At 45.6% G+C, this 20,551-nt stretch overlaps 1 protein-coding gene across 1 annotated transcript in view; it reads left to right on the forward strand.

The window, feature by feature from the left end:
- Positions 1–20,551, forward strand: part of dhrsx (dehydrogenase/reductase (SDR family) X-linked) — a 287,258-nt gene that overhangs the window by 105,912 nt on the left and 160,795 nt on the right. Inside the window, exon 3 of the mRNA XM_038817868.1 lies at positions 14,277–14,345. Coding sequence (XP_038673796.1) covers positions 14,277–14,345 — 69 coding nt within the window. The remainder of the gene's footprint in view (positions 1–14,276; positions 14,346–20,551) is intronic.

The following is a 20,551-nucleotide window of genomic DNA, read 5'->3' on the forward strand; positions in this document are numbered from 1 at the left end:
CCACCTATTGTTACCCACACCCCCCCGGACACACATATGCAAAAGAAAAGCAATCCCCACACAATTGATCGAAAATTGCGCGAAAAACAAAGAAAAGATCAAGCAGAAGATCTAACATCTAACAAACACACCTCCAACCCCCATCAGTGCAAATGTAAACTTTAACTCACTCAGCTCTGCAACAGGCCCCAAATCAATACAGAAGGCATTCCAGATAACGTCCGAAAAACAAGAAACTTTTTGAACATGAGCGCTGCAGCAAAGTTCAAAGACCTCAATCTGCCACCAGTCCTTCTAGCGCAGTCCATCGCTTCCTCGGGCGACTCAAAATAAAAAAGGTTGTTCCTCATACGTGACCCAAAGACGGGCCGGATACAGCAGTCCAAACTTAATCTTTTTCTTAAAAAGGGTCGACTTTATCTGATTGAACCCCGCTGTTCTGCTGGCCATCTCTGCACTCAGGCCTGATAGATCCACAGGATACTGTTCTCCCATTTACAACTCCGTGTCTGCCTGGCCCACTGTAAAATACGCTCCTTGTCCAAATACCTGTGGAATCTCACCACCATTGCCCTCAGGGGTCCCCTACTCGCGGCTTCCTCGCGAACGCTCTGTGAGCCCTGTCCACCTCCAAGAGTCGGGAGAATGTCCCATCCCGCAGTAACTTCTCAAACATGCCCGCCATGTATCCCCCAGTGTCCGCTCCTTCGGACCCCTTCGGGTAACCGACGATTCTCAGGTTCTGTTAGCGGGATTTATTCTTTAGGTCTTCCACCTTCTCCAGGAGCCTTTTCTGCTGGTCTCTCAGCATCCCCACCACCAACTCCACCGCAGTTTGATGTTCCTCCTGCTCGGCCAGCGCCTTCTCTACTTTGTGGATCGCCCGGTCTTGGGCATCCAGTCTAAGTTCCAGCCGCGCAATTGATTCTTTAATCGGGTCCAAGCATTCCTGCTTCTGCTTGGCGAAGCCCGCCTGAATAAATTGCACCAACTGCTCCGTCGACCGCTGGGTCATCAAGCCACCATGCTTTCTCTCGCTGCAGCTTCAGCCCAAGCCTTCTCTGTTCGTCTTTTTCTTCCTTTGCGAGCACTTCTGGTCCGCCTCTCCATGCACTGATATAGGAATCCACTCCACAATATCCACCATCAATTTACCGAATCAAGTCCGACAAAAAATCGGGGGGAAAGGTCCAAAGGTCCAACCCGAGCGGGAGCCACCAAATGTGCGACCTACTCCTTCATCGCCGCCACCGGAAGTGCACACATCTCGATTAGAACAATTTGATTGTTGCCGAATGCTTGGCTGAACCGTTCAAGAAAAGATACTGCACAATGTCCAAGTTCAACCAGGAGTTAAATGGCAAGGATGAGATCTTGAGGGAGGATAGAGGAGAAAACAGCGAAGGTATCAGGTACATTCACTCACATTTTTTATTGTTTGACAAACTGCAGCCCAAAAATTATTCTGGGGAATATTAGCAGATGAATATTTCGCTGATATTTCTCACTCCATTAATTTAACAGAAACGATAATTGCTTAAAGTAAATAAATGACTCTGTTTAAAGAGCAGAGAGTTTCTGCAGGATGTGATAAGCTATCCACTGCTGTAAATTCAAGGGCTCTTGTGTGTTTTGTATCATATGGATCAAGCATAATCAGTACCTCCTTCTTGTTGCAGACTTGTTTCTTAAATTGTGAATCTTAAGTTAAGGGCCACAGTCCATTGTGTTCAACTTGGGTTCCACCCAGGACCAATTGACCCCAAGCCTCATTACAGCCTTGGCTGAATATGAATAAAATAAATTAATTCTGGAGGTGAGGTGAGTGTGATTGTCCTCGACATCAAGGCAGCATTTGATTGAATGTGATGTCAAGGAGCCTCAATAAAGGGGAAAGTGAAGGGCACCAGGAGGAAAATTTCCACTGGTTTGGATTCATACCTTGCTAACTGATGCAAGACAGAGAGTTGAGATAAGCGCGGCATTTTCAGGATGGCAACCAGTGGGGTGCCACAGGCATCAGTGCTAAGGCCACAATTATTCACAATACATGTTAATGACTTGGCGGAGGGGAGTGAATGTACTATTGTCAAGATTGCAGCAACGCAAAAATAGGTGCGAAAGGAAGTGGTGAAGGTGACACAAAGAGTCTACAGAGGGATATAGACAGGTGAGGCAAAAACTTGGCAGATGGAGCAAAATGCAGGAAAATGTGAAGTTATGCACTTTGATAGGAAGAATAAAGGAGCTGAATATTATTTAAATGGAGAGAGACTGCAGAAAGCCACAGCACAGAGGGATTTGGGGCTCCTTGTGCATAAATCACAGAAAGCTAGCTTGCAAGTTCAGCAAGTTATAAGGAAGGCAAATGGAATGTTGGCTTTTATTTCGAAGGGACTGAAGCATAAAAATAGGGGGCAGTACTCTCAACCCCCCACGCTGGGTGGGAGAATTGCCAGGGCGCCACGCGAGTCGTGCCACACCGCCCCGACCCCCGCACGCGATTCTCCCACCCCCCCCTGAAACCAGCGGCACGTAATTCACGCTGGGCTGCTCATAGAATCGCGGCGAGCGGCGATTCCCCGGCCCGGATGGGCTGAGCGGCCGCTCCGACACGACAGGGTCCTGCTGGCGCCGTCCACCCATGATCGGCGGGAACTCTGCGGGAACACACGGGGGGGGGGGGGGCTGTGGGGTGGAGGGGGGCTCCTTCACTGGGGGCGGGGGGCATCCAAAGGGGCCTGGCCCGTGATCGGGGCCCACCAATCGGCGGGCCGGCCTCCCCCCCCCCCCACCGGGCTTACATTCCACCACAACCGGCCCCTGAACACCCACGCCATATTGCGTCGGAGCCGGCATGCGTAAGAAGTTCCCCGCGCATCCGCAGGATGGCGCAGCCCAACTGCGCATGCGCGAGTTGGCGCAGCGCCCATTTGGTGCCGCGTAAGGATGCTGGAGCGGCGTGAACCGCTCCAGCACCGTGCTGGCCCCCGGAATAGGTCGTGCCCAGGCCCTGTTCGCAACGGCTTAGTCCCGGGAGCGGAGAATCCCGCCCAGGGGATTCTTCCTAAAACTATACAAGGCAGGAGTTAGACCATACCTGGAATACTGTGAACAGTTTTGGTCCCCTTATCTAAGGGATGGAGTTTAAGACTAGGGAGGTTATGCTGCAATTGTATAAGGTGTCAGTGAGGCCACACCTGGAGTATTGTGTTCAGTTTTGGTCTCCTTACTTGAGAAAGGACGTACTGGCACTGGAGGGTGTGCTGAGGTGATTCACGAGGTTAATCCCCGAGCTGAAGGGGTTGGATTACGAGGAGAGGTTGGGTAGACTGGGACTGTACTCGTTGGAATTTAGAAGGATGAGGGGGGATCTTATCGAAACATTTAAAATTATGAAGGGAATAGATAGGATAGATGCGGGCAGGTTGTTTCCACTGGCGGGTGAAAGCAGAACTAGGGGGCATAGCCTCAAAATAAGGGGAAGTAGATTTAGGACTCGGTTTAGGAGGAACTTCTTCACCCAAAGGGTTGTGAATCTATGGAATTCCTTGCCCAGTGAAGCAGTTGAGGCTCCTTCATTACATGTTTTTAAGGTAAAGATAGATAGTTTTTTGAAGAATAAAGGGATTAAGGGTTATGGTGTTCGGGCTGGAAAGTGGAGCTGCGTCCATAAAAGATCAACTATGATCTCATTGAATGGCGGAGCAGCCTCGATTTAAGACAGAGATGAGAAGGAATTTCTTCTCTCAGACAGTAGTGAACCGGTGGAATTCTTTACTGCAGAGGCCTGTAGAGGCTGGGTTGTTCAGTATGTTCAAAGCTGAGATGGACGGATTTTTAATCAGACAGGAATCAAGGTGATAAGGAAAGGAAGTGCAGTTGAGGACAGTAATGATCTCATTGAATGACAGAGCAGACCCGAGGGGCTGAATGGCCTACCTCTGCTCTCCTATGTTGTATAGCCTTCTGGTCGAGCACAAATGAAGAAGGTTGTGGTTGTTGGTGGTCAAACATCTCTACACCAGAACAATTCTGCAGGAGTTCCTCAGTGTAGTGCCCTAGGCCAACTAGCTTCAATGGCTTAATCAATGACCCTTCTTTCATTTTGAGGTTAAAAATCAAGCTGTTCCTTGGTGATAGCACAGTGCTCATTCCCCATTATAACTCCTTAGATACTGAAGCAGTCCATGCCCGCAGGCAGCAATACATGGACAACATTCCGGCTTAGGCTGATAATTACCAACATTTGTACCACACACATAGCAGGTAATAATCAACTCCAATAAGGGAAAGTTCAACCTGCTTTTCTTGACTTTCAATGGCATTTTCATCATCACTTCTGGGTAGACGGTGGTGAAGTAACTGCACTAGTAATCCAGAGGCCCAGGCTAATGCTCTGGGGATAGGGGTTAAAATTTCACGATGGCAGCTGGTGGTATTTAAATTCCATTGACAAATCTGGAACTGAAAGCAAGGCTCAGTCGTGGTGACCATGAAACTATCATTGATTGTCATAAAGACCCATTTGATTCACTGATGCTGTTCTAGGGAAGGAAATCTGTCACCCTTACCTGGTCTGGCCTACCTGTGACTCCAGATCCACAGGATTTTGTGTGACTCTCCACTGCCCTCCGAAATGGCGTAGCAAGCCACTCAGTTGAAGGACGATTGGGGAATGGCAACTAATTGACATTCACACCCGATGCAAGAATAGAATAAATCCCCCACTGTCAACATTGTGAGGGGTCACCTTTGAAGAGGAGCTTAGTTGGACCAGCCGCGTGATATATTATGTCTCCAAGAGTAGGTCAGAGGCTAGTAATTCTATGGCAAATGCCTTACCTTCTGAGTCCCTAAAGACTTGCCAACATGTATAAGGCACAAGTTAATAGTGTGACGGAGTACTCTACACTTGCCTGGATGACTGCAGCTGCAACAGCGGCAAAGAAGTTGAACACCATCCTTGGACAAAGCAGTCTGTTTGATTGGCACCCCAAGCAACAATTTTAACATTCACTCTCTCCACTCACAGCGCAACGCATTAACTCACCAAGGCTTCTTTGACAACACTTTCCAAAACTGCAACCTGTACCAGAAAGAAGGATAATGGCAGCAGACTGGGAAAACCACCCGCCTCAAGTTCACATCCAAATCGCAAATTACCCTGACTTGGAGCTTAACCATTGTTCCTTCGTTGTTGGGAGGTCAAATCCTGGAATGCCTACCTAACAACACTGTGGGTACATCAACAGTGTGTAGAACTGCAATGGTTCAAGATGGCGGCTCACCACCACCTTCTCAAGAACAATTAGAAATGGCCGACAAATGCTGACCTTGCTGGCATTGCCCACACTTCTGGAATGCTGAAAAAAAAACTAGTAAAGTGGATCAGGTAAATCAAGCAGTTATGATTAGATGACGCCAAGCTTGGGTTTGTTAAAAAAAAAACCTGTAAAGTGCAGAAGCATGGAAATGTTTTCATTATATGACACACAGGTTTAATTTACCCAATAAGTCAGATTGACATTTATTGCACATCCCTAGCTGCAATGTGAAGGTGGTGATGGGCCTTCGAAATGAATTTTTAATTTAAAATAATACCTTTTTTCTGGGAGATAATTTACCGAGGGTTGAAGTAAGTGTGTTCAGCTGCACTACAACGTGATCATGCTTAACTGTATATGCCTGAGCCAATCGTGTGAGTATTAGGACTGCAAGGCTCAAGTTTTCACATCTCCTGATTTCACTTTATCATTTAGCTGTGGATATTGGAAGCAAGTAAATATTTTGTTAGAAGTGCAATTTCTTCAGGCCCGTGAGGAGTGTCTGGTGTTTGTGGCAGGTAGTCCCATCACAGTGTCACTTAGCAGGCTGCTCACAGGGATCTACACACAGGTTGATTTATTCAGAGCTACTGCCCGTGTTATCATGAAATTGGTATTGAGGTGTATTAAATTATATTGCCACTGCAATATGGGGAAGTTTATACTGCAGGAAACAATAGGCTATTTCAGTTTCATTAAAACTTCACACCTTTTTGCAGAACATACCCCATACACAGTAATTCTATCTATTCACACTTATTCTGCCATCCGTTAAGTACTACCTATTCTAATTTTGAATGGCACGCTCAGTCTCTAACCAGTCTCTCCCCAAGCATAACTTCAAGCCCTTTGGATTCCAGCCCCCTTGCGATACTGGGCTACATTACATTAGCCTTTTTAATTACTTTTTGTGCCTGTTTGAGTAGATTTTACTAATTTCTCTTCCTGGACCCTGTTTCTCTAGTTATTCACAGTTCCTAGCTCCTTGCTATTTCTGAAATATTCTGATCTAAGCTCACTTTCCCTGTATTTAATTCCACCTGCTTTGCTCGCTCACTTAATCTACCAGTGTTTCTTTGCAACTCTCTGCTCCCTTCTACACAATTTACTGTGCCACCTAACTTAAGTGTCATCAGCAAACTGAGATATGCGGCTCTCTATTTTTTCATCAAAATCATTCACATAATGAAAGCTGAGAACTCAGTGCACATTACTGGGGAATAGCATTAGTCACGTGCAATGACATAGTGGTATTGTCGCTGGACTAGGAATCCAGACACCCAGAGTCATGCTCTGAGAACCCAGGTCCGAATCCCGCCACGGCTGATGGTGAAATATGAATTCAATAAAAATCTGGAACTAAAAGTCTGACGCTGACCATGAAACCATTGTCAATTGTCGTAAAAACCCATCTGGTTCACTAATGTCCTTCAGGAAAGGAAATCTGCTGCCTTTACCCTGCCTGACCTTCATGTCACCAATGTGGTTGACTCTTAAAATGCCACTCAGTTCAAGGGCAATCAGGGACGGGCAACAAATGTTGGCTTTGCCTGCAACGCCCACATCCCATCAAAGAACAAAGAGAAAAACATCCAGCCGATTAGAGTTCAAACTCATTATCCTTATTTTCGATCTCCCGCCTCCTAACCAATCTCCTATACAAAACAAGAGGCTAGCTCAAATTCCATGTGCTCTTATTTTTGTTAACAGTATCGCCTGTGGAACTTTGTCTAATGTCTTCTGAAAGTCCATGGAAATAACACTCATAAGGCAATCCTTTATTTCCCACTGGATAAAAGTAAATTACTGCGACTGCTGGAATCTGAAACTTGAATCCAACTTTGAGAAACAGTCAGCGGACTCGAAACGTTAGCTCATTTCTCTCCCTACAGATGAACATAAGAACATAAGAACTAGGAGCAGGAGTAGGCCCCTCGAGCCTGCTCCGCCATTCAATGAGATCATGGCTGATCTTTTGTGGACTCAGTTCCACTTTCCGGCCCGAACACCATAACCATTAATCCCTTTATTCTTCAAAAAACTATCTATCTTTATCTTAAAAACATTTAAAGAAGCAGCCTCAAATGCTTCACTGGGCAAGGAATTCCATAGATTCACAACCCTTTGGGTGAAGAAGTTCCTCCTAAACTGAGTCCTAAATCTACTTCCCCTTATTTTGAGGCTATGCCCCCTAGTTCTGCTTTCACCCGCCAGTGGAAACAACCTGCCCGCATCTATCCTATCTATTCCCTTCATAATTTTATATATTTCTATAAGATCCCCCGCATCCTTCTAAATTCCAACGGGTACAGTCCCAGTCTACCCAACCTCTCATCGTAATCCAACCCCTTCAGCTCTGGGATTAACCTAGTGAATCTCCTCTGCACACCCTCCAGCACCAGTGCGTCCTTTCTCAGGTAAGGAGACCTGAGAAAGCTTTTTCCAAGAGTGGGGGTGTCAATTACAAGGGGTTACGATTTCAAGGTGAGAGGGGGAAAGTTTAAGGGAGATGTGCGTGGAAAGTTTTTTACTCAGAGGGTGGTGGGTGCCTAGAACACTTTGCCAGCGGAGGTGGTAGAGGCGGGCACGATAACATAATTTAAGATGCATCTATTCTAGACAGATATATGAATGGGCGGGGAACAGAGGGAAGTAGATCCTTGGAAAATAGGCGACAGGTTTAGATAAAGGATCTGTATCGGCACAGGCTGGGAGGGCCGAAGGGCCTGTTCCTGTGTTGCAATTTTCTTTGTTCTAAAACTGAACACAATACTCCCTCACTAACACCTTATAGAATTGCAGCATAACCTCCCTAGTCTTAAACTCCATCCCTTTAGCAATGAAGGACAAAACTCCATTTGCTTTCTTAATTACGATGTTGCACCTCTAAACCAACCTTTTGCGACTCATGCACTAGCACACCTAGGTCTCTCTGCACAGCAGCATGTTTTAATATTTTATCATTTAAATAATAATCCCTTTCGCTGTTCCTACCAAAATGAATAACCTCACATTTGTCAACATTGTATTCCATCTGCCGGACCTTCGCCCATTCACTTAACCTATTCAAATCCCTCTGCAGACGTCCGGTATCCTCTGCACTTTTTGCTTTAACTTCCGGTATCCTCTGCACTTTTTGCTGAGGTTTTCCAGCATTTTCTCTTTCCTTTATTTCCCACGTTGGTTTGCTACTCAACATATTCAGATAGGTTTTTGTAGACTGGACTTATCCTTTAGAAAAACTACGATGGCTCTGATCAGCTCACATTTGACTAACGTTTGTCCCTGAAACAGATTCCACATCCAAGGTTAAGCTAATAAACCTATAATATGTAAGTTTGTCTTTCCTACCTGTCTCAAAGAATGGAGTAACATTGGTCAGATGATCTGTTCTTCTTTAGTGATGTTGGTTGGCAAATAAGTTGGATTGGATTTTGTTTATTATCACGCGTATCGAGGTACAGTTAAAAATAGGACAACACAAGGTACACAATATAACGCCGGCATCGGGTGAAGCATACAGGGGTGTAGTGTTAATGAGGTCAGTCCATAAGAGGGTCATTTAGGAGTCTGGTAACAATGGGGAAGAAGCTGTTTTTGATTATGTTCATGCATGTTCTCAGACTTTTGTATCTCCTGCCCAATTGAAGAAGTTGGAAGAGTGAGTAAGCCGGGTGGGAGGTGTCTTTGACTATGCTGCCTGCTTTCCCCAGGCAGCGGGAGGTGTACATGGAGTCAATGGATGGGAGGCAGGTTCATGTGATGCACTGGGCTGTGTTCACGGCTCTCTGATGTTTCTTGCAGTTTTGGGCCGAGCAGTTGCCATACCAGGCTGTGATGCAGCCAGATAGGATGCTTTCTGTGGTGCATCTGTAAAAGTTGGTAAGAGTTAATGTGAACATGCTGAATTTCCTTAGTTTCCTGAGGAAGTATAGGCGCTGTTGTGCTTTCTTGGTGGTAGCGTCGATGTGGGTGGACCAGGACAGATGTTTGGAGATGTGTACCCCCAGGAATTTGAAACTGCTAAATATTCCCACCTCGGCCCCGTTGATGCTGACAGGGGTGTGTACAGTAGTTTTCTCCTGACGTCAATGAGCAGCTCTTTAGTTTTTCTCGCATTGAGGGATGGATTGTTGTCGCTGCACCACTCCAGTAGGTTCTCTATCTCCCTCCTGTATTCTGACTCGTCGTTATTCGAGATCTGACCCACTATGGTCGTATCGTCAGCAAACTTCTAGATGGAGTTGGAACCAAATTTTGCCATGCAGTCGTGTGGATATGGGGAGTATAGTAGGGGGATATGTACGTAGCCTTGCGGGGTCCCAGTATTGAGAACAATTGTGGAGGAGGTGTTGTTGTTTATTCTTACTGATTGAGGTCTGTGCGTCAGAAAGTCGAGGATCCAGTTGCAGAGTGAGGAGCCAAGTCCTAGGTTTTGGAGCTTTGACATGTGCTTGGCTGGGATTATGGTGTTGAAGGCGGAGCTGTAGTCAATAAATCGGAATCTGATGTAGGAGTCCTTGTTGTCGAGATGTTCTAGGGATGAGTGTAGGGCCAGGGAGATGGCATCTGCTGTGGACCGGTTGTGGCGGTATGCAAATTGCAGTGGATCAAGGCATTCTGGGAGTATAGAGGTGATGCGCTTCATGACCAACCTCTCGAAGCACTTCATTACGACTGAAGTCAGGGCCACTGGTAATCATTGAGGCACGTTGCCTGGTTCTTCTTTGGCACCTTCGTGAAGCAGGAGGCCACTCGGCCCATTGAGTCTGCACCAGCTCTTGGTAAGAGCACCCTACCCAAGCCCACAACCCCACCCTATCCCCATAACCCAGTAATCCCAACCAACACTAACGGCAATTTTGGACACTAAGGACAATTTAGCATGGCCATTCCACCTAACCTGCACATTATTGGACTGTGGGAGGAAACCGGAGCACCCGGAGGAAACCCACGCACACACGGGGAGAATGTGCAGACTCCACTCAGGCAGTGACCCAAGCCAGGAATCGAACCTGGGACCCTGAAGTTGTGAAGCAATTATGCTAACCACAATGCTACCGTGCTGCACTGGAGGGGAACTTCCAGGTGGTGGGGTTCCCAGGTAACTTCTGCCCCTGTCCTTCTAGATGGGAGAGATTGTGGGTTTGGAAGGTGCTGCCTAAGAAACCATGGTGAATTACTGCAATGCTTCTTCCAGATGGTACACACAGCTGCCACTGATCGTCAGTGGTGGAGGGATTGACTGTTTGTGGAAGGGGGTGCAATCATGCGGGCTGCTTTATCCTGGGTGGTGTCAAGCTTCTGGAGTTTTGTTGGAGCTGCACTCATCCAGGCAGGTGGAGAGTATTGAAATACACTCCTGACTTGAGCCTTGTGGATGGTGGATAGGTTTTAGGGGGTCAGGAGATGAATTACACGCCATAGGATTCTTAGCCTTTGACCTGCTCTGGTAGCCACAGTATTAATATGGCTATCCCAGTTCAGTTACCAATTAATGGTAATCCCTGGATGTTGATTGTGGAGGATTGAGCGATGCTAATGCCATTGAATGTCATGGGCGGTGGTTAGATCCTCTCTTGGAGAAGATGGTCATTGCTTGGCACTTGTGTGGAGTGAATGTAACTTGCCACTTGTCAGCCCAAGCCTGACTATTGTCAAGGTTTTCCTGCATTTTGCCATAGACTGTTTCAGTATTGTGAATGGTGCTGAACATTGGGCAGTCATCTGTGAATATCCCCACCACTGACACGATGGAAGGGGATGAAGTAGATGAATATAGTCGACCCTTGGATACCAACCTGAGGAACTCCTGCAGGGATGTCGTGGAGCTGAGATGATTGACCTCCAACCATCACAAGCATCTTCCTTTGCATCTTCCTTTGCGCCAGGTATGACTCCAACCAGCGGAGAGTTTTCCCCCTGATTCTCATTGACTCCAGATTTGCTAGGGCTCCTTGATGCTATTCTCGGTCAAATGCTGCCTTGATGTCGAGGGCAGTCACTCGCCTCACCTCTGACATTCAGCACTTTTGTCCAAGTTTGAACCAAGGCTGTATTGAGGTCAGGAGCATCCACGGTTATTGTTGAGTAAGTGCCACTTGATAGCACTGTTGGTGACTCCTTCCATCACTTGGAAGAGCAGATTGATGATGGAGAGCAGATTGATTGGGCAGTTTTTGGCTGGGTTGGATTTGTCCTGTTTCTTGTGTACAGGTCGCTCGTGGGCAACATTCCACATTGCTGGGTAGATGCCAGTGTTGCAGCTGTACTGGAACTGCTTGGCTAGGCTGCGGCAAGTTCTGGAGCACAAGTCTTCAGTACTATTGCCGGGATATTGCCTTTGCAGCATCCAGTGTCTTCAACCATTTCTTGATATCAAATGGAGTGAATCGTATTGGTTGAAGACTGACATTTGTGATGCTGGGCACCTTCAGAGGAGACCGAGACGGATCTTCCACTCGGCACCTCTGGCTGAAGATTGTTGTGAATGCTTCAGCCTTGTCTTTTGAACAGATGTGGTGGGCTCTCCACCATTGAGGATGGGTATATTTTGTGGAACCTCCTCTTCCAGTGAATTGTGAAATTGTCCACCAAGACTTCAGAGCTTAGATCTGATGCATTAGTTGTGGAATCGCTTAGCTCTTCCGATTATTTGCTGCTTATGCTGTTTGGCACACAAATAATCCTGTGTTGTCGCTTCACGAAGCTGACATCTCATTTTTAGGAATGACTGATGTTGCTCGGGGCATGCCCTCCTGCACTCCTTATTGAACCAGGTTTGATCCCCTAGTTTGGTGGTAATGGTAAAGTGGGGGATATGCCAGGTTTTGAGGTTGCAGATCGTGGTTGAGTACAGTTTTACAGCTCCTGATGGCCACAGTGCTTCATTGATGCCCAGTCTTGAGTTGCTAGACCTGATTGAAATCTATCCCATTTAGCACCGTGTTAGTGGCCACACAAGACGATGGAAGGTATCCTCAATGTAAAGACGGGACTTTGTCTCCACAAGAAGACTGAGTGGGGTCACTTCTACCGATACTGTCATGGACAAATGGATCTGCAGCAGGCAGGTTGGTGAGGATGAGGACAAATATGTTCTTCCCTCTTGTTGGTTCCCTCACCATCTGCTGCAGTCTAAGTCTATCTAGGTCCTTTAGGACTAGCCAGCTCGGTCTGTGGTAGTACTACTGAACAACTCTTGGTGATGGACATTGAAATCCCCCATCCAGAGCATATTCTGCGCCCTTGCCACCTTCAGTGCTTTCTCCAAGTGATGTTCAACATGGAGTAGTACTGATTCATCAGCTGATGGTGGGCCGCACGTGGTAATCAGCAGGAGGTTTCCTTGCCCATGTTTAACCTGAAGCCATGAGACTTCACCAGGTCCAGAGTCAATGTTTTTTTTCCTTTTTTTTTCTTTTTTTTTAAAATTTAGATTACCCAATTATTTTTTCCAATTAAGGGGCAATTTAGCGTGGCCAATCCACCTACTCTGCACATTTTTGGGTTGTGGGGGCGAAACCCATGCAGACACGGGGAGAATGTGCAAACTCCACACGGACAGTGACCCAGAGCCGGGATCGAACCTGGGACCTCAGCGCCGTGAGGCGGTTGTGCTAACCACTAGGCCACCGTGCTGCCCTTTTTTTTCCTTTTTAAAAAAATTTAGAGTACCCAATTCATTTTTTCTAATTAAGGGGCAATTTAGCATGTTCAATCCACCTACTTTGCACATCTTTGGGTTGTGGGGGTGAAACCCATGCAAACACGGGGAGAATGTGCAAACTCCACACGGACAGTGACTCAGAGCCAGGATCGAACCTGGGACCTCGCAGAGTCAATGTTGAGGACTCCCAAGGGCAACTCCCCCCCCCCCCCCCCAACCGACTGTATACCACTGTACCGTCACCTATGCTGTCACCTATCTCGTGCCCTTCCATGAAGTCATATCGCTAGATTGGTTCTCTAATTCTCCTGTGAGAAAGTCTCAATGCTTATACCACACGAAGACGAACAGCTGACTTTGATTTCTGTTAGTTGGAACAGTGGGTTGAATAGGACAAATTGGTTGTCATGATGAATCAGTTCCTGCTCTCTGTTAATGCAATGCACTCCTCACCTGTAATAAAAATGACATTGCAATGAATTACTTTGTTTTATAACAAAACACATCTTTTATAATAATCTTTATTGTCACAAGAAGGCTTACATTAACACAGCAATGAAGTTACTGTGAAAAGCCCGTAGTCGCCACATTCTGGCGCCTGTTCGGGTATACAGAGGGAGAATTCAGAATGTCCAAATTACCTATCAGCACATCTTTCGGGACTTGTGGGAGGAAACCGGAGCACCCAGAGGAAACCCACGCAGACACAGCGATAACGTGCAGACTCCGGACAGACAGTGATCCAAGCCGGGAATCGAACCTGGGCGCTGGAACTATGATGCAGCAGTGCTAACCACTGTGCTACCATGCCGCCCTGGATAAGCATGAAAATGAATGAAAATCGCTTATTGTCACGAGTAGGCTTCAATGAAGTTACTGTGAAAAGCTCCCTAGTCACCACATTCCGGTGCCTGTCCGGGGAGGCTGGTACGGGAATCGAACCGTGCTGCTGGCCTGCTTGGTCTGCTTTAAAAGCAAGCGATTTAGCCCAGTGAGCTAAAACAGCCCCTTGATAAAGATCTTTGTAAGACTTATTGATTTCTGCGATTAAACCCAGATGCTGCAGGGCTTCTTCTGATGTGTCCAGTAGCTGGTCATCGTGGCCTTTCTGAGGAAGATCAGGTTCATGTTTGTATTCTTTTTAAATATGTGTGCGTGCAGATAGGTGAATGTGTGCGCGACAAGCTTGAGTTTTTTCCTCCTCTGAGTGCACTGTTGCCAGTGTGTATATGAGAGGACAGCGAGCGTGGTAACAGTTTTGTGTTTCCTTTTTGTTTCAGCTGGCAATCACGAAAATCAGGGACAGTTGTCCGTCAGCAAAATTGTCCAGGAAACGGGGAATGAGAAAGGTAATATGCATTGCTCTTTTATCAAACTTCTGTTTAAAAACTGCAAGTGACAGAAATAGAAGTTATTTTCTGAGGAGAATAGGTGCAGTCTCTGAGAAAACTGCCAAAATGATTACAGTTAGTGAGTTAAAAAGCACATCTATGTCACCTAGTGACTAATTTTCATAAATTCTTAATTTATTCCCTATATATTTTTAAAACTGTTGTCTCTATCCAATTCGCACAGCAGTGCTGAGGGAGAAAGCCAGTGACGTGCAAACCATCACGCCATGGGTGGCACGGTGACAAAGTGATTAGCACGGCTGCCTCACAGCTCCAGGGACCCGGGGTCAATTCCAGCCGTGGGTCACTGTGTGGAGTTTGCACTTTCTCCTCGTGTCTGCGTCGGTTTCCTTCGGGTGCTCCGGTTTCCTCCCACAGTCCAAAGATGTGCAGGTTAAGTGGATTTGGATACTTTGTCTTTTAGTGTCCAAAGGTTAGCTGGAGCTATCAGGTCACCAGGATAGGGCGGGGAGTGGGCCGAGGTGGGCTGCTATTTCAGAGGGTCAATGCAGGCCCGATGGGCCGAATGGCCTCCTTCAATTCTATGATTGTATCTCAGTGCTGCACTGACGGAACTGGCAGAACTGCCATCTCAAATGAGCCGTTAAACTGAGGCTCCATCTACCCCCCCCTCAGTTGGGTATAAAAGATTGCGCACCACCACTTCAAAGAAGATTAGGGGTGTCCTGGTTGATATTTATCCCTAAACCAACATCACTAAAATGGATTACCTGATCATTTAAGGGGCTGGTTTAGCACAGTGGGATAAACAGCTGGCTTGTAATGCAGAACAAGGCCAGCAGCACGGGTTCAATTCCCGTACCGGCCTCCCCGAACAGGCGCCGGAATGTGGCGACTCGGGGCTTTTCACAGGAACTTCATTGAAGCCTACTTGTGACAATAAGCAATTATTATTATCTCTTTGTGGGACCTTGCTGTCCCCAAATTTAGCCTTTGCTATATTATGACAGTGACTGCATTTCGGAAATACATTCATTGGCTGTGAAGTGCATTGGATGCCCTGATATCATAGAAGGCGTTACATAACTGCAAGTCTTTTTGCCTTGGAAGACACTAACATGTATATGTAAAAGAACGGCAAATCTGAAAGCCTCTGAGAGCACAAATTGTTGAGCACAAATTCACACTGCTACATCAGTGGAGTATTGAAGGAGTGCAGCTTTGTTTGAATGGAGAACATTGAATTGAAGCCTTATCTGTCTACTCAGATGGGCGTAAATGATTATTTGAAGTGTTCACCTGGTATTGTAGCCACAAAAAAACAGGTCATCTGGCCAATTGTTTTATGGTTGATTGTGGGACCTTGCTTTACACGAAATCTTCTGCGTTTCCCTCGAAACAGAAACAATTTCATTGGGTGCTATACGCTTTAGGATGACTTAAGCAAGGAAGCTATGTAACTTCCTTCTTTAACACTACTTCGGACTATACCATGATAACAGAACAAAGGAGAGGCCATGGCATCTGAAGGTAAATTTAGGATGGATGGTGGGAAATTAGGGGGTCAACGTGGAATATATATTTGAGTGAAAATGGAACACTTAATTGTTTAAGAAACAGTTGCATTTTGTGCTGGGGAGCCGTGGTGCGTGGGGAAATTGTCATTTTTTTGGATGGATGTGCGAAGATGGATCAAAATGCCTTTTTCATCTGCCGAATTCTGTTTGGCATTTTGGAATTTGACTAGTGTTTTAATAATCAAATCTCTTGATTTCTCCTGATTGTAATAATTGAGTGTTTAAATAAATCTCTTGCTGGGAAATAATTGCAAGCTCGCATCTTTCTACTCTGAAGACATTAATGAGGAACTTCAGTTGCAATGATAGATTGGAGGAGTAGGGGGAAGAGAAGGTGAGAGGAGATTTGGCAGGGGTGTTCACAATGATGAGGGGTCTGTACAAGTGGATAGGGAGAAACTTGTTCCCACTGGTGGAAGGATCAGCATTCAGGGGACACTGATTTAAGATGATTGGCGAAAGAAACAATGGCAGGTCGAGAAAAGGCTTCTTTACAGAGTACGTGATTAGGGTCTGGAATGTGCTGCCTGGGAGTGTGGTGAAGGGAAGTTCACTTATGGCTTTCAACAGCAAATTCGACCATTGTCTGAAGAGAAAAAAAATTGCCGGGCCTCCGGGGGAAGGGACTCGAAGAGTTTCCCTTGCAGACAGCCAGCACAGGCATAATGGGCCGAATGAGCTCTTACTGGGCTGCAACCATTCCCTGATCCTATAACATAGTCATTTGACACCTTGTCAGTACTCCAGGCAACTCACGTTCAGACATAGTCAACATTGTGATTCAGAAGCACTTTCAAATGCTGCAGCCTGTTATTAGATGCAAGCTTTGCTTAGTTGTCGCTAACTTGAACCTTGAAAGGATAAGATTGATAACCAGGATTTTGGAAACGCACCCTTAATGGTATGCACAGCTACTGTTAATCTCTCCAGAACAGTAGAAGTGTAAAGCATGCTTTTCTGAAAATAAATAGCCATCATTTAGATAATGTACTGTTGCCTTGATAGGATGTAGAGAGGACACTGCTACTCATTGCACGAGATTAAGACTGCACGTGCGTGATAAACCATTAGTTGCAGTAAAGAATGAGGAAACCAGAAAAGTATCACAGATCAGGTAGTATCTGAAAGAGATTCAGCAACATTTCAGGTGGGATTCATGGTTGAAAGATTCAATGATTTTTCTCTTTCAGCATGTGGGCAGACATGCTATTCATTAAGGAGTCGTAGAAGGTGATGTCATGTTTTTACATCTGAGTACCAGTTTTTGAGGTTTTCTAGCTGTGACTCAGTGGCCACACTCTCCATTCTGAGCCCAAAGGCCGGGGATTCTTGTCTCAGTTGAGCACACAATCCAGATGACACTCCAATGCAGTTCCAATAGAGTGCTGTGCTGGCAGTGGCACTGCATTTCTGACAAAACCTGCGATGAATGTAGAAATTGCTCTATATAATATTTTATATTTCTGGCAGTAATGTTATTAAAAGTCTTTGTTAAGGTATATATTTGTTGAAGTAATACTATTAAAGAACCTAGGTTAAGGTATCCAGATTGTGGCGGGATTCTCCGGCCACCTCCGCCCAGCGACAGGAGAATCCCGTCCAAGGTCAATGGAGTTCTCCATTCTACACTGCTCACCGTGGCGGAAGAATCCAGCCCCGCGTGTCTGCTAAAGCTGTAATTAAGGAGTAGTAGAAGGTGATGTCATGATCCATTCCAACCATTTACTTGGCTAGAGATAAAAGGGCTAATGAAATATTGTTATAATTGCTGAGAATTCACTGGAGAGTAGATAATTTATGAGGGGTTAGATTTAGTCTGAGCTAAGCAAGTTATATGACACCTTAGTTAGATACAGATGATGCAATTACTGGGAGGAGCCAGGACTGTCTGTAGTTTTGCTGTTTGCCATAGGACGTGAGTCTGACAAGACAGAAGTTGAACAGCAGTTTTCCAAACTGCTGCTAGGTTGAGAAGAAGTGTACAGAATCTGCTCTTGAAAGGAACTTCCTCCAATGTCTGCACAACTAAGGAAGTAATCTGTTTTGCTCACTTTATTTATAGGTGGCATTTGAACTGTGTGGGGTGCTTAACTGGAGTTAGTAGCAGGTATAGATAGTAAGGTTAAGTTTTCCCTTGTGTTTAAGAACTGTTTAACCGATAAAGCTTTTGGGCTGGATTATTCGCCGGCGGGTTGCACCGTTTTGTCGGCAGACCGGGGGTTTTCCGATGGCGTGGGGCTGTCCCAAATAACCAGCTGGCGTAACGGAGCTGGAGGTGCTGAACCAGAAATGTGGCGTGGCGGGGCGGAGAATCCAGCCCATTGTCTTTGATGCTAATGTGGATAATTGTGTGTTTAAATTAAAGTTTTTTTTAACATAAAAGATACCTATTGGTCAGAGGCTTGACTCCTGGGGCGAAGCTTCCTTTCCTCACAGTTTTGCAAATTAAAAAAAAAAGTTGCATGGATTTCTTGTCCGGTATCCTAACAAATGTTGGGATCTGGTTCAGTATCCTAACAAACATCAGATAAGATATTTCAAAGCATTATTTCTAGAACAGATGATTTCCTCCTGGTTTCAATATTTATCTCACAGCTCACATCACAAAAACAGATTCTCTGATCATTATCCCATTGTTGCTTACAGTGCATAATCAATTTCTATTTTTCCTACATTGGAGCAGTGAATTCACCTCAAAAGCATTTCACTGACTGTAAAGCACTTTGGAACATCCTGAGAAAATGCAAGGTTCATTCTTTCTTTCTAACATATTTCTGGTCGCAAATGTAAGGCAGCCTGTGATGCCGAGAGGCCATGTGTCTTTACAATATTGTCAGAGCCACCTGAATTGGATTAGTTTTTGGAACTTACTGCCGTTTCCTTATTTATATGTACTAACCGGAAAAGAAAAAATCCATTAAATCCGTCGTCTTTCCTTGTTCCACAGACCATGTAAAATCTGCCCAATTGTCCATTGCATCCCTGGGGGAATTTAAGTGCTTTGGGATGTTCTCCTACGTTGCAAGTGCTATATAAATGCAAGGGATGTTGCTGTTGCTGATCAGGGCAGGGTGCGAAGTAAAACAAAGTTGTTTTGTTGGCAAAAACATCAAGATGTTTTGTGAAACAAAACTTGATGGGGACGAGAGATGCTAATCCACCAGAGAAACCTTCCAAAATAGCAACCCAGAGCACCTGAAACATAACTAACATTTTGAGCAGAGAGCTGAAAGCTGGCGAAAGGCTTAATGATGTTGCAGTGCCCAAACTCCTAAAAGCACAACATGGGGGAGGAATTTGAGTTCATACATGTTACGTAGCAGTAAACTGCACAGCATAAATCGCTCATTAGTCTTATCTGTTTTTCTTTTTATCAAAACCTTCCATTTCCCTTTTAAAAAATCTGCTAAAACCTTCTTATGCGACTATTCATTTGTGCAACACATTACGTTGACATGGTGCCTCATTTATCTCATAGCTGTGACACATTCGTAAGCACCTCCATGCTCTCTCCTTGTCCTGTGTATGGCAGAGCCCTCGGGCGGGATTCTCCGCCGGCGGGATGTTCTTTTTGCCGGCAGCCCGGGGGATTCCTGATGGCGTGGGACTGCCCCAAAATGAGAAACCCCATTGACCAGCCGGTGTAACGGAGCATCCCGCCGGCGTGCTGAAACAGAAATGTGGTGCGGCGGAGCGGAAGATCCAGCCCCTCTTTTCTCAAAATGGTAATGTTCAGATATAAATTTGGTTTTCCCTTCCTCTTTACATTCCTCCAGTTCATGTCATAACATAGCTCTTGACAACTTTACCCAAAGGAGTTTTAGCAAGTTAACTGTGGAAACCTTTGTTCAAGATGGTAAGTGATGACAGGGGGCTGCTGCAGAGGAAGTATTCAAGGCTCTGTTGGGAAATTAAAATGCCTAATTGGTCGGTGTGGTTAACGACCGAACGCAAGGCCCGAGTTGAAGGGTCACAGAGTTCCCGGAGGATTAAAAGGCTGGAGCAGGTCAAAAAGATTGTGAGGGCCAAGAACATGGAGGGATTTAAACACAAGCGTGTGAATATTAAAATTGAGCATTGGCGAACTTGGAAGCATTGTGGATCAGCAAGTTCGGGAAATGGATGAAAGAGTTTTGGTGCAAGTTGCTTTATAGAGAATAATAAAAGGGGTCTAGTAGCATGTTGCTTGACCCAGAGGCCTGGACGAATGATCCAGAGGCATGAGTTCAAATCTCACTATGGGCATCTGGGGGGAATTTCATGAATGAAATGAAATGAAAACCGCTTATTGTCACAAGTAGGCTTCAATGAAGTTACTGTGAAAAGCCCCATTCCAATTAACTTAATAAATCTGAAATAAAAAAACTAATATCAGTAATAGTGACCATAAAATTACCGAATTGTGGTTAAAAACCTATCGGGTTCACTGATTTCCTTCCTTTAGGGAAGGGAGTCTGCAATCCTTAACCAGTCTGACTTAGAAATGACTCCTGATCTTAACTGGCCTCTGAAAATTAGTCAAGTAAGATGAATGACTCATGAGAGGGCCCTTGAACTTGCAAAGAGAAACAATGTCCGACCTTATCCTGGTGATGTTACTCAGGAGTTTTAAGGAACGCTATCTGG

The sequence above is a fragment of the Scyliorhinus canicula genome, chromosome 14 (assembly GCF_902713615.1).
Source record: "Scyliorhinus canicula chromosome 14, sScyCan1.1, whole genome shotgun sequence".
Classification (NCBI taxonomy): Eukaryota; Metazoa; Chordata; class Chondrichthyes; order Carcharhiniformes; family Scyliorhinidae; genus Scyliorhinus; species Scyliorhinus canicula.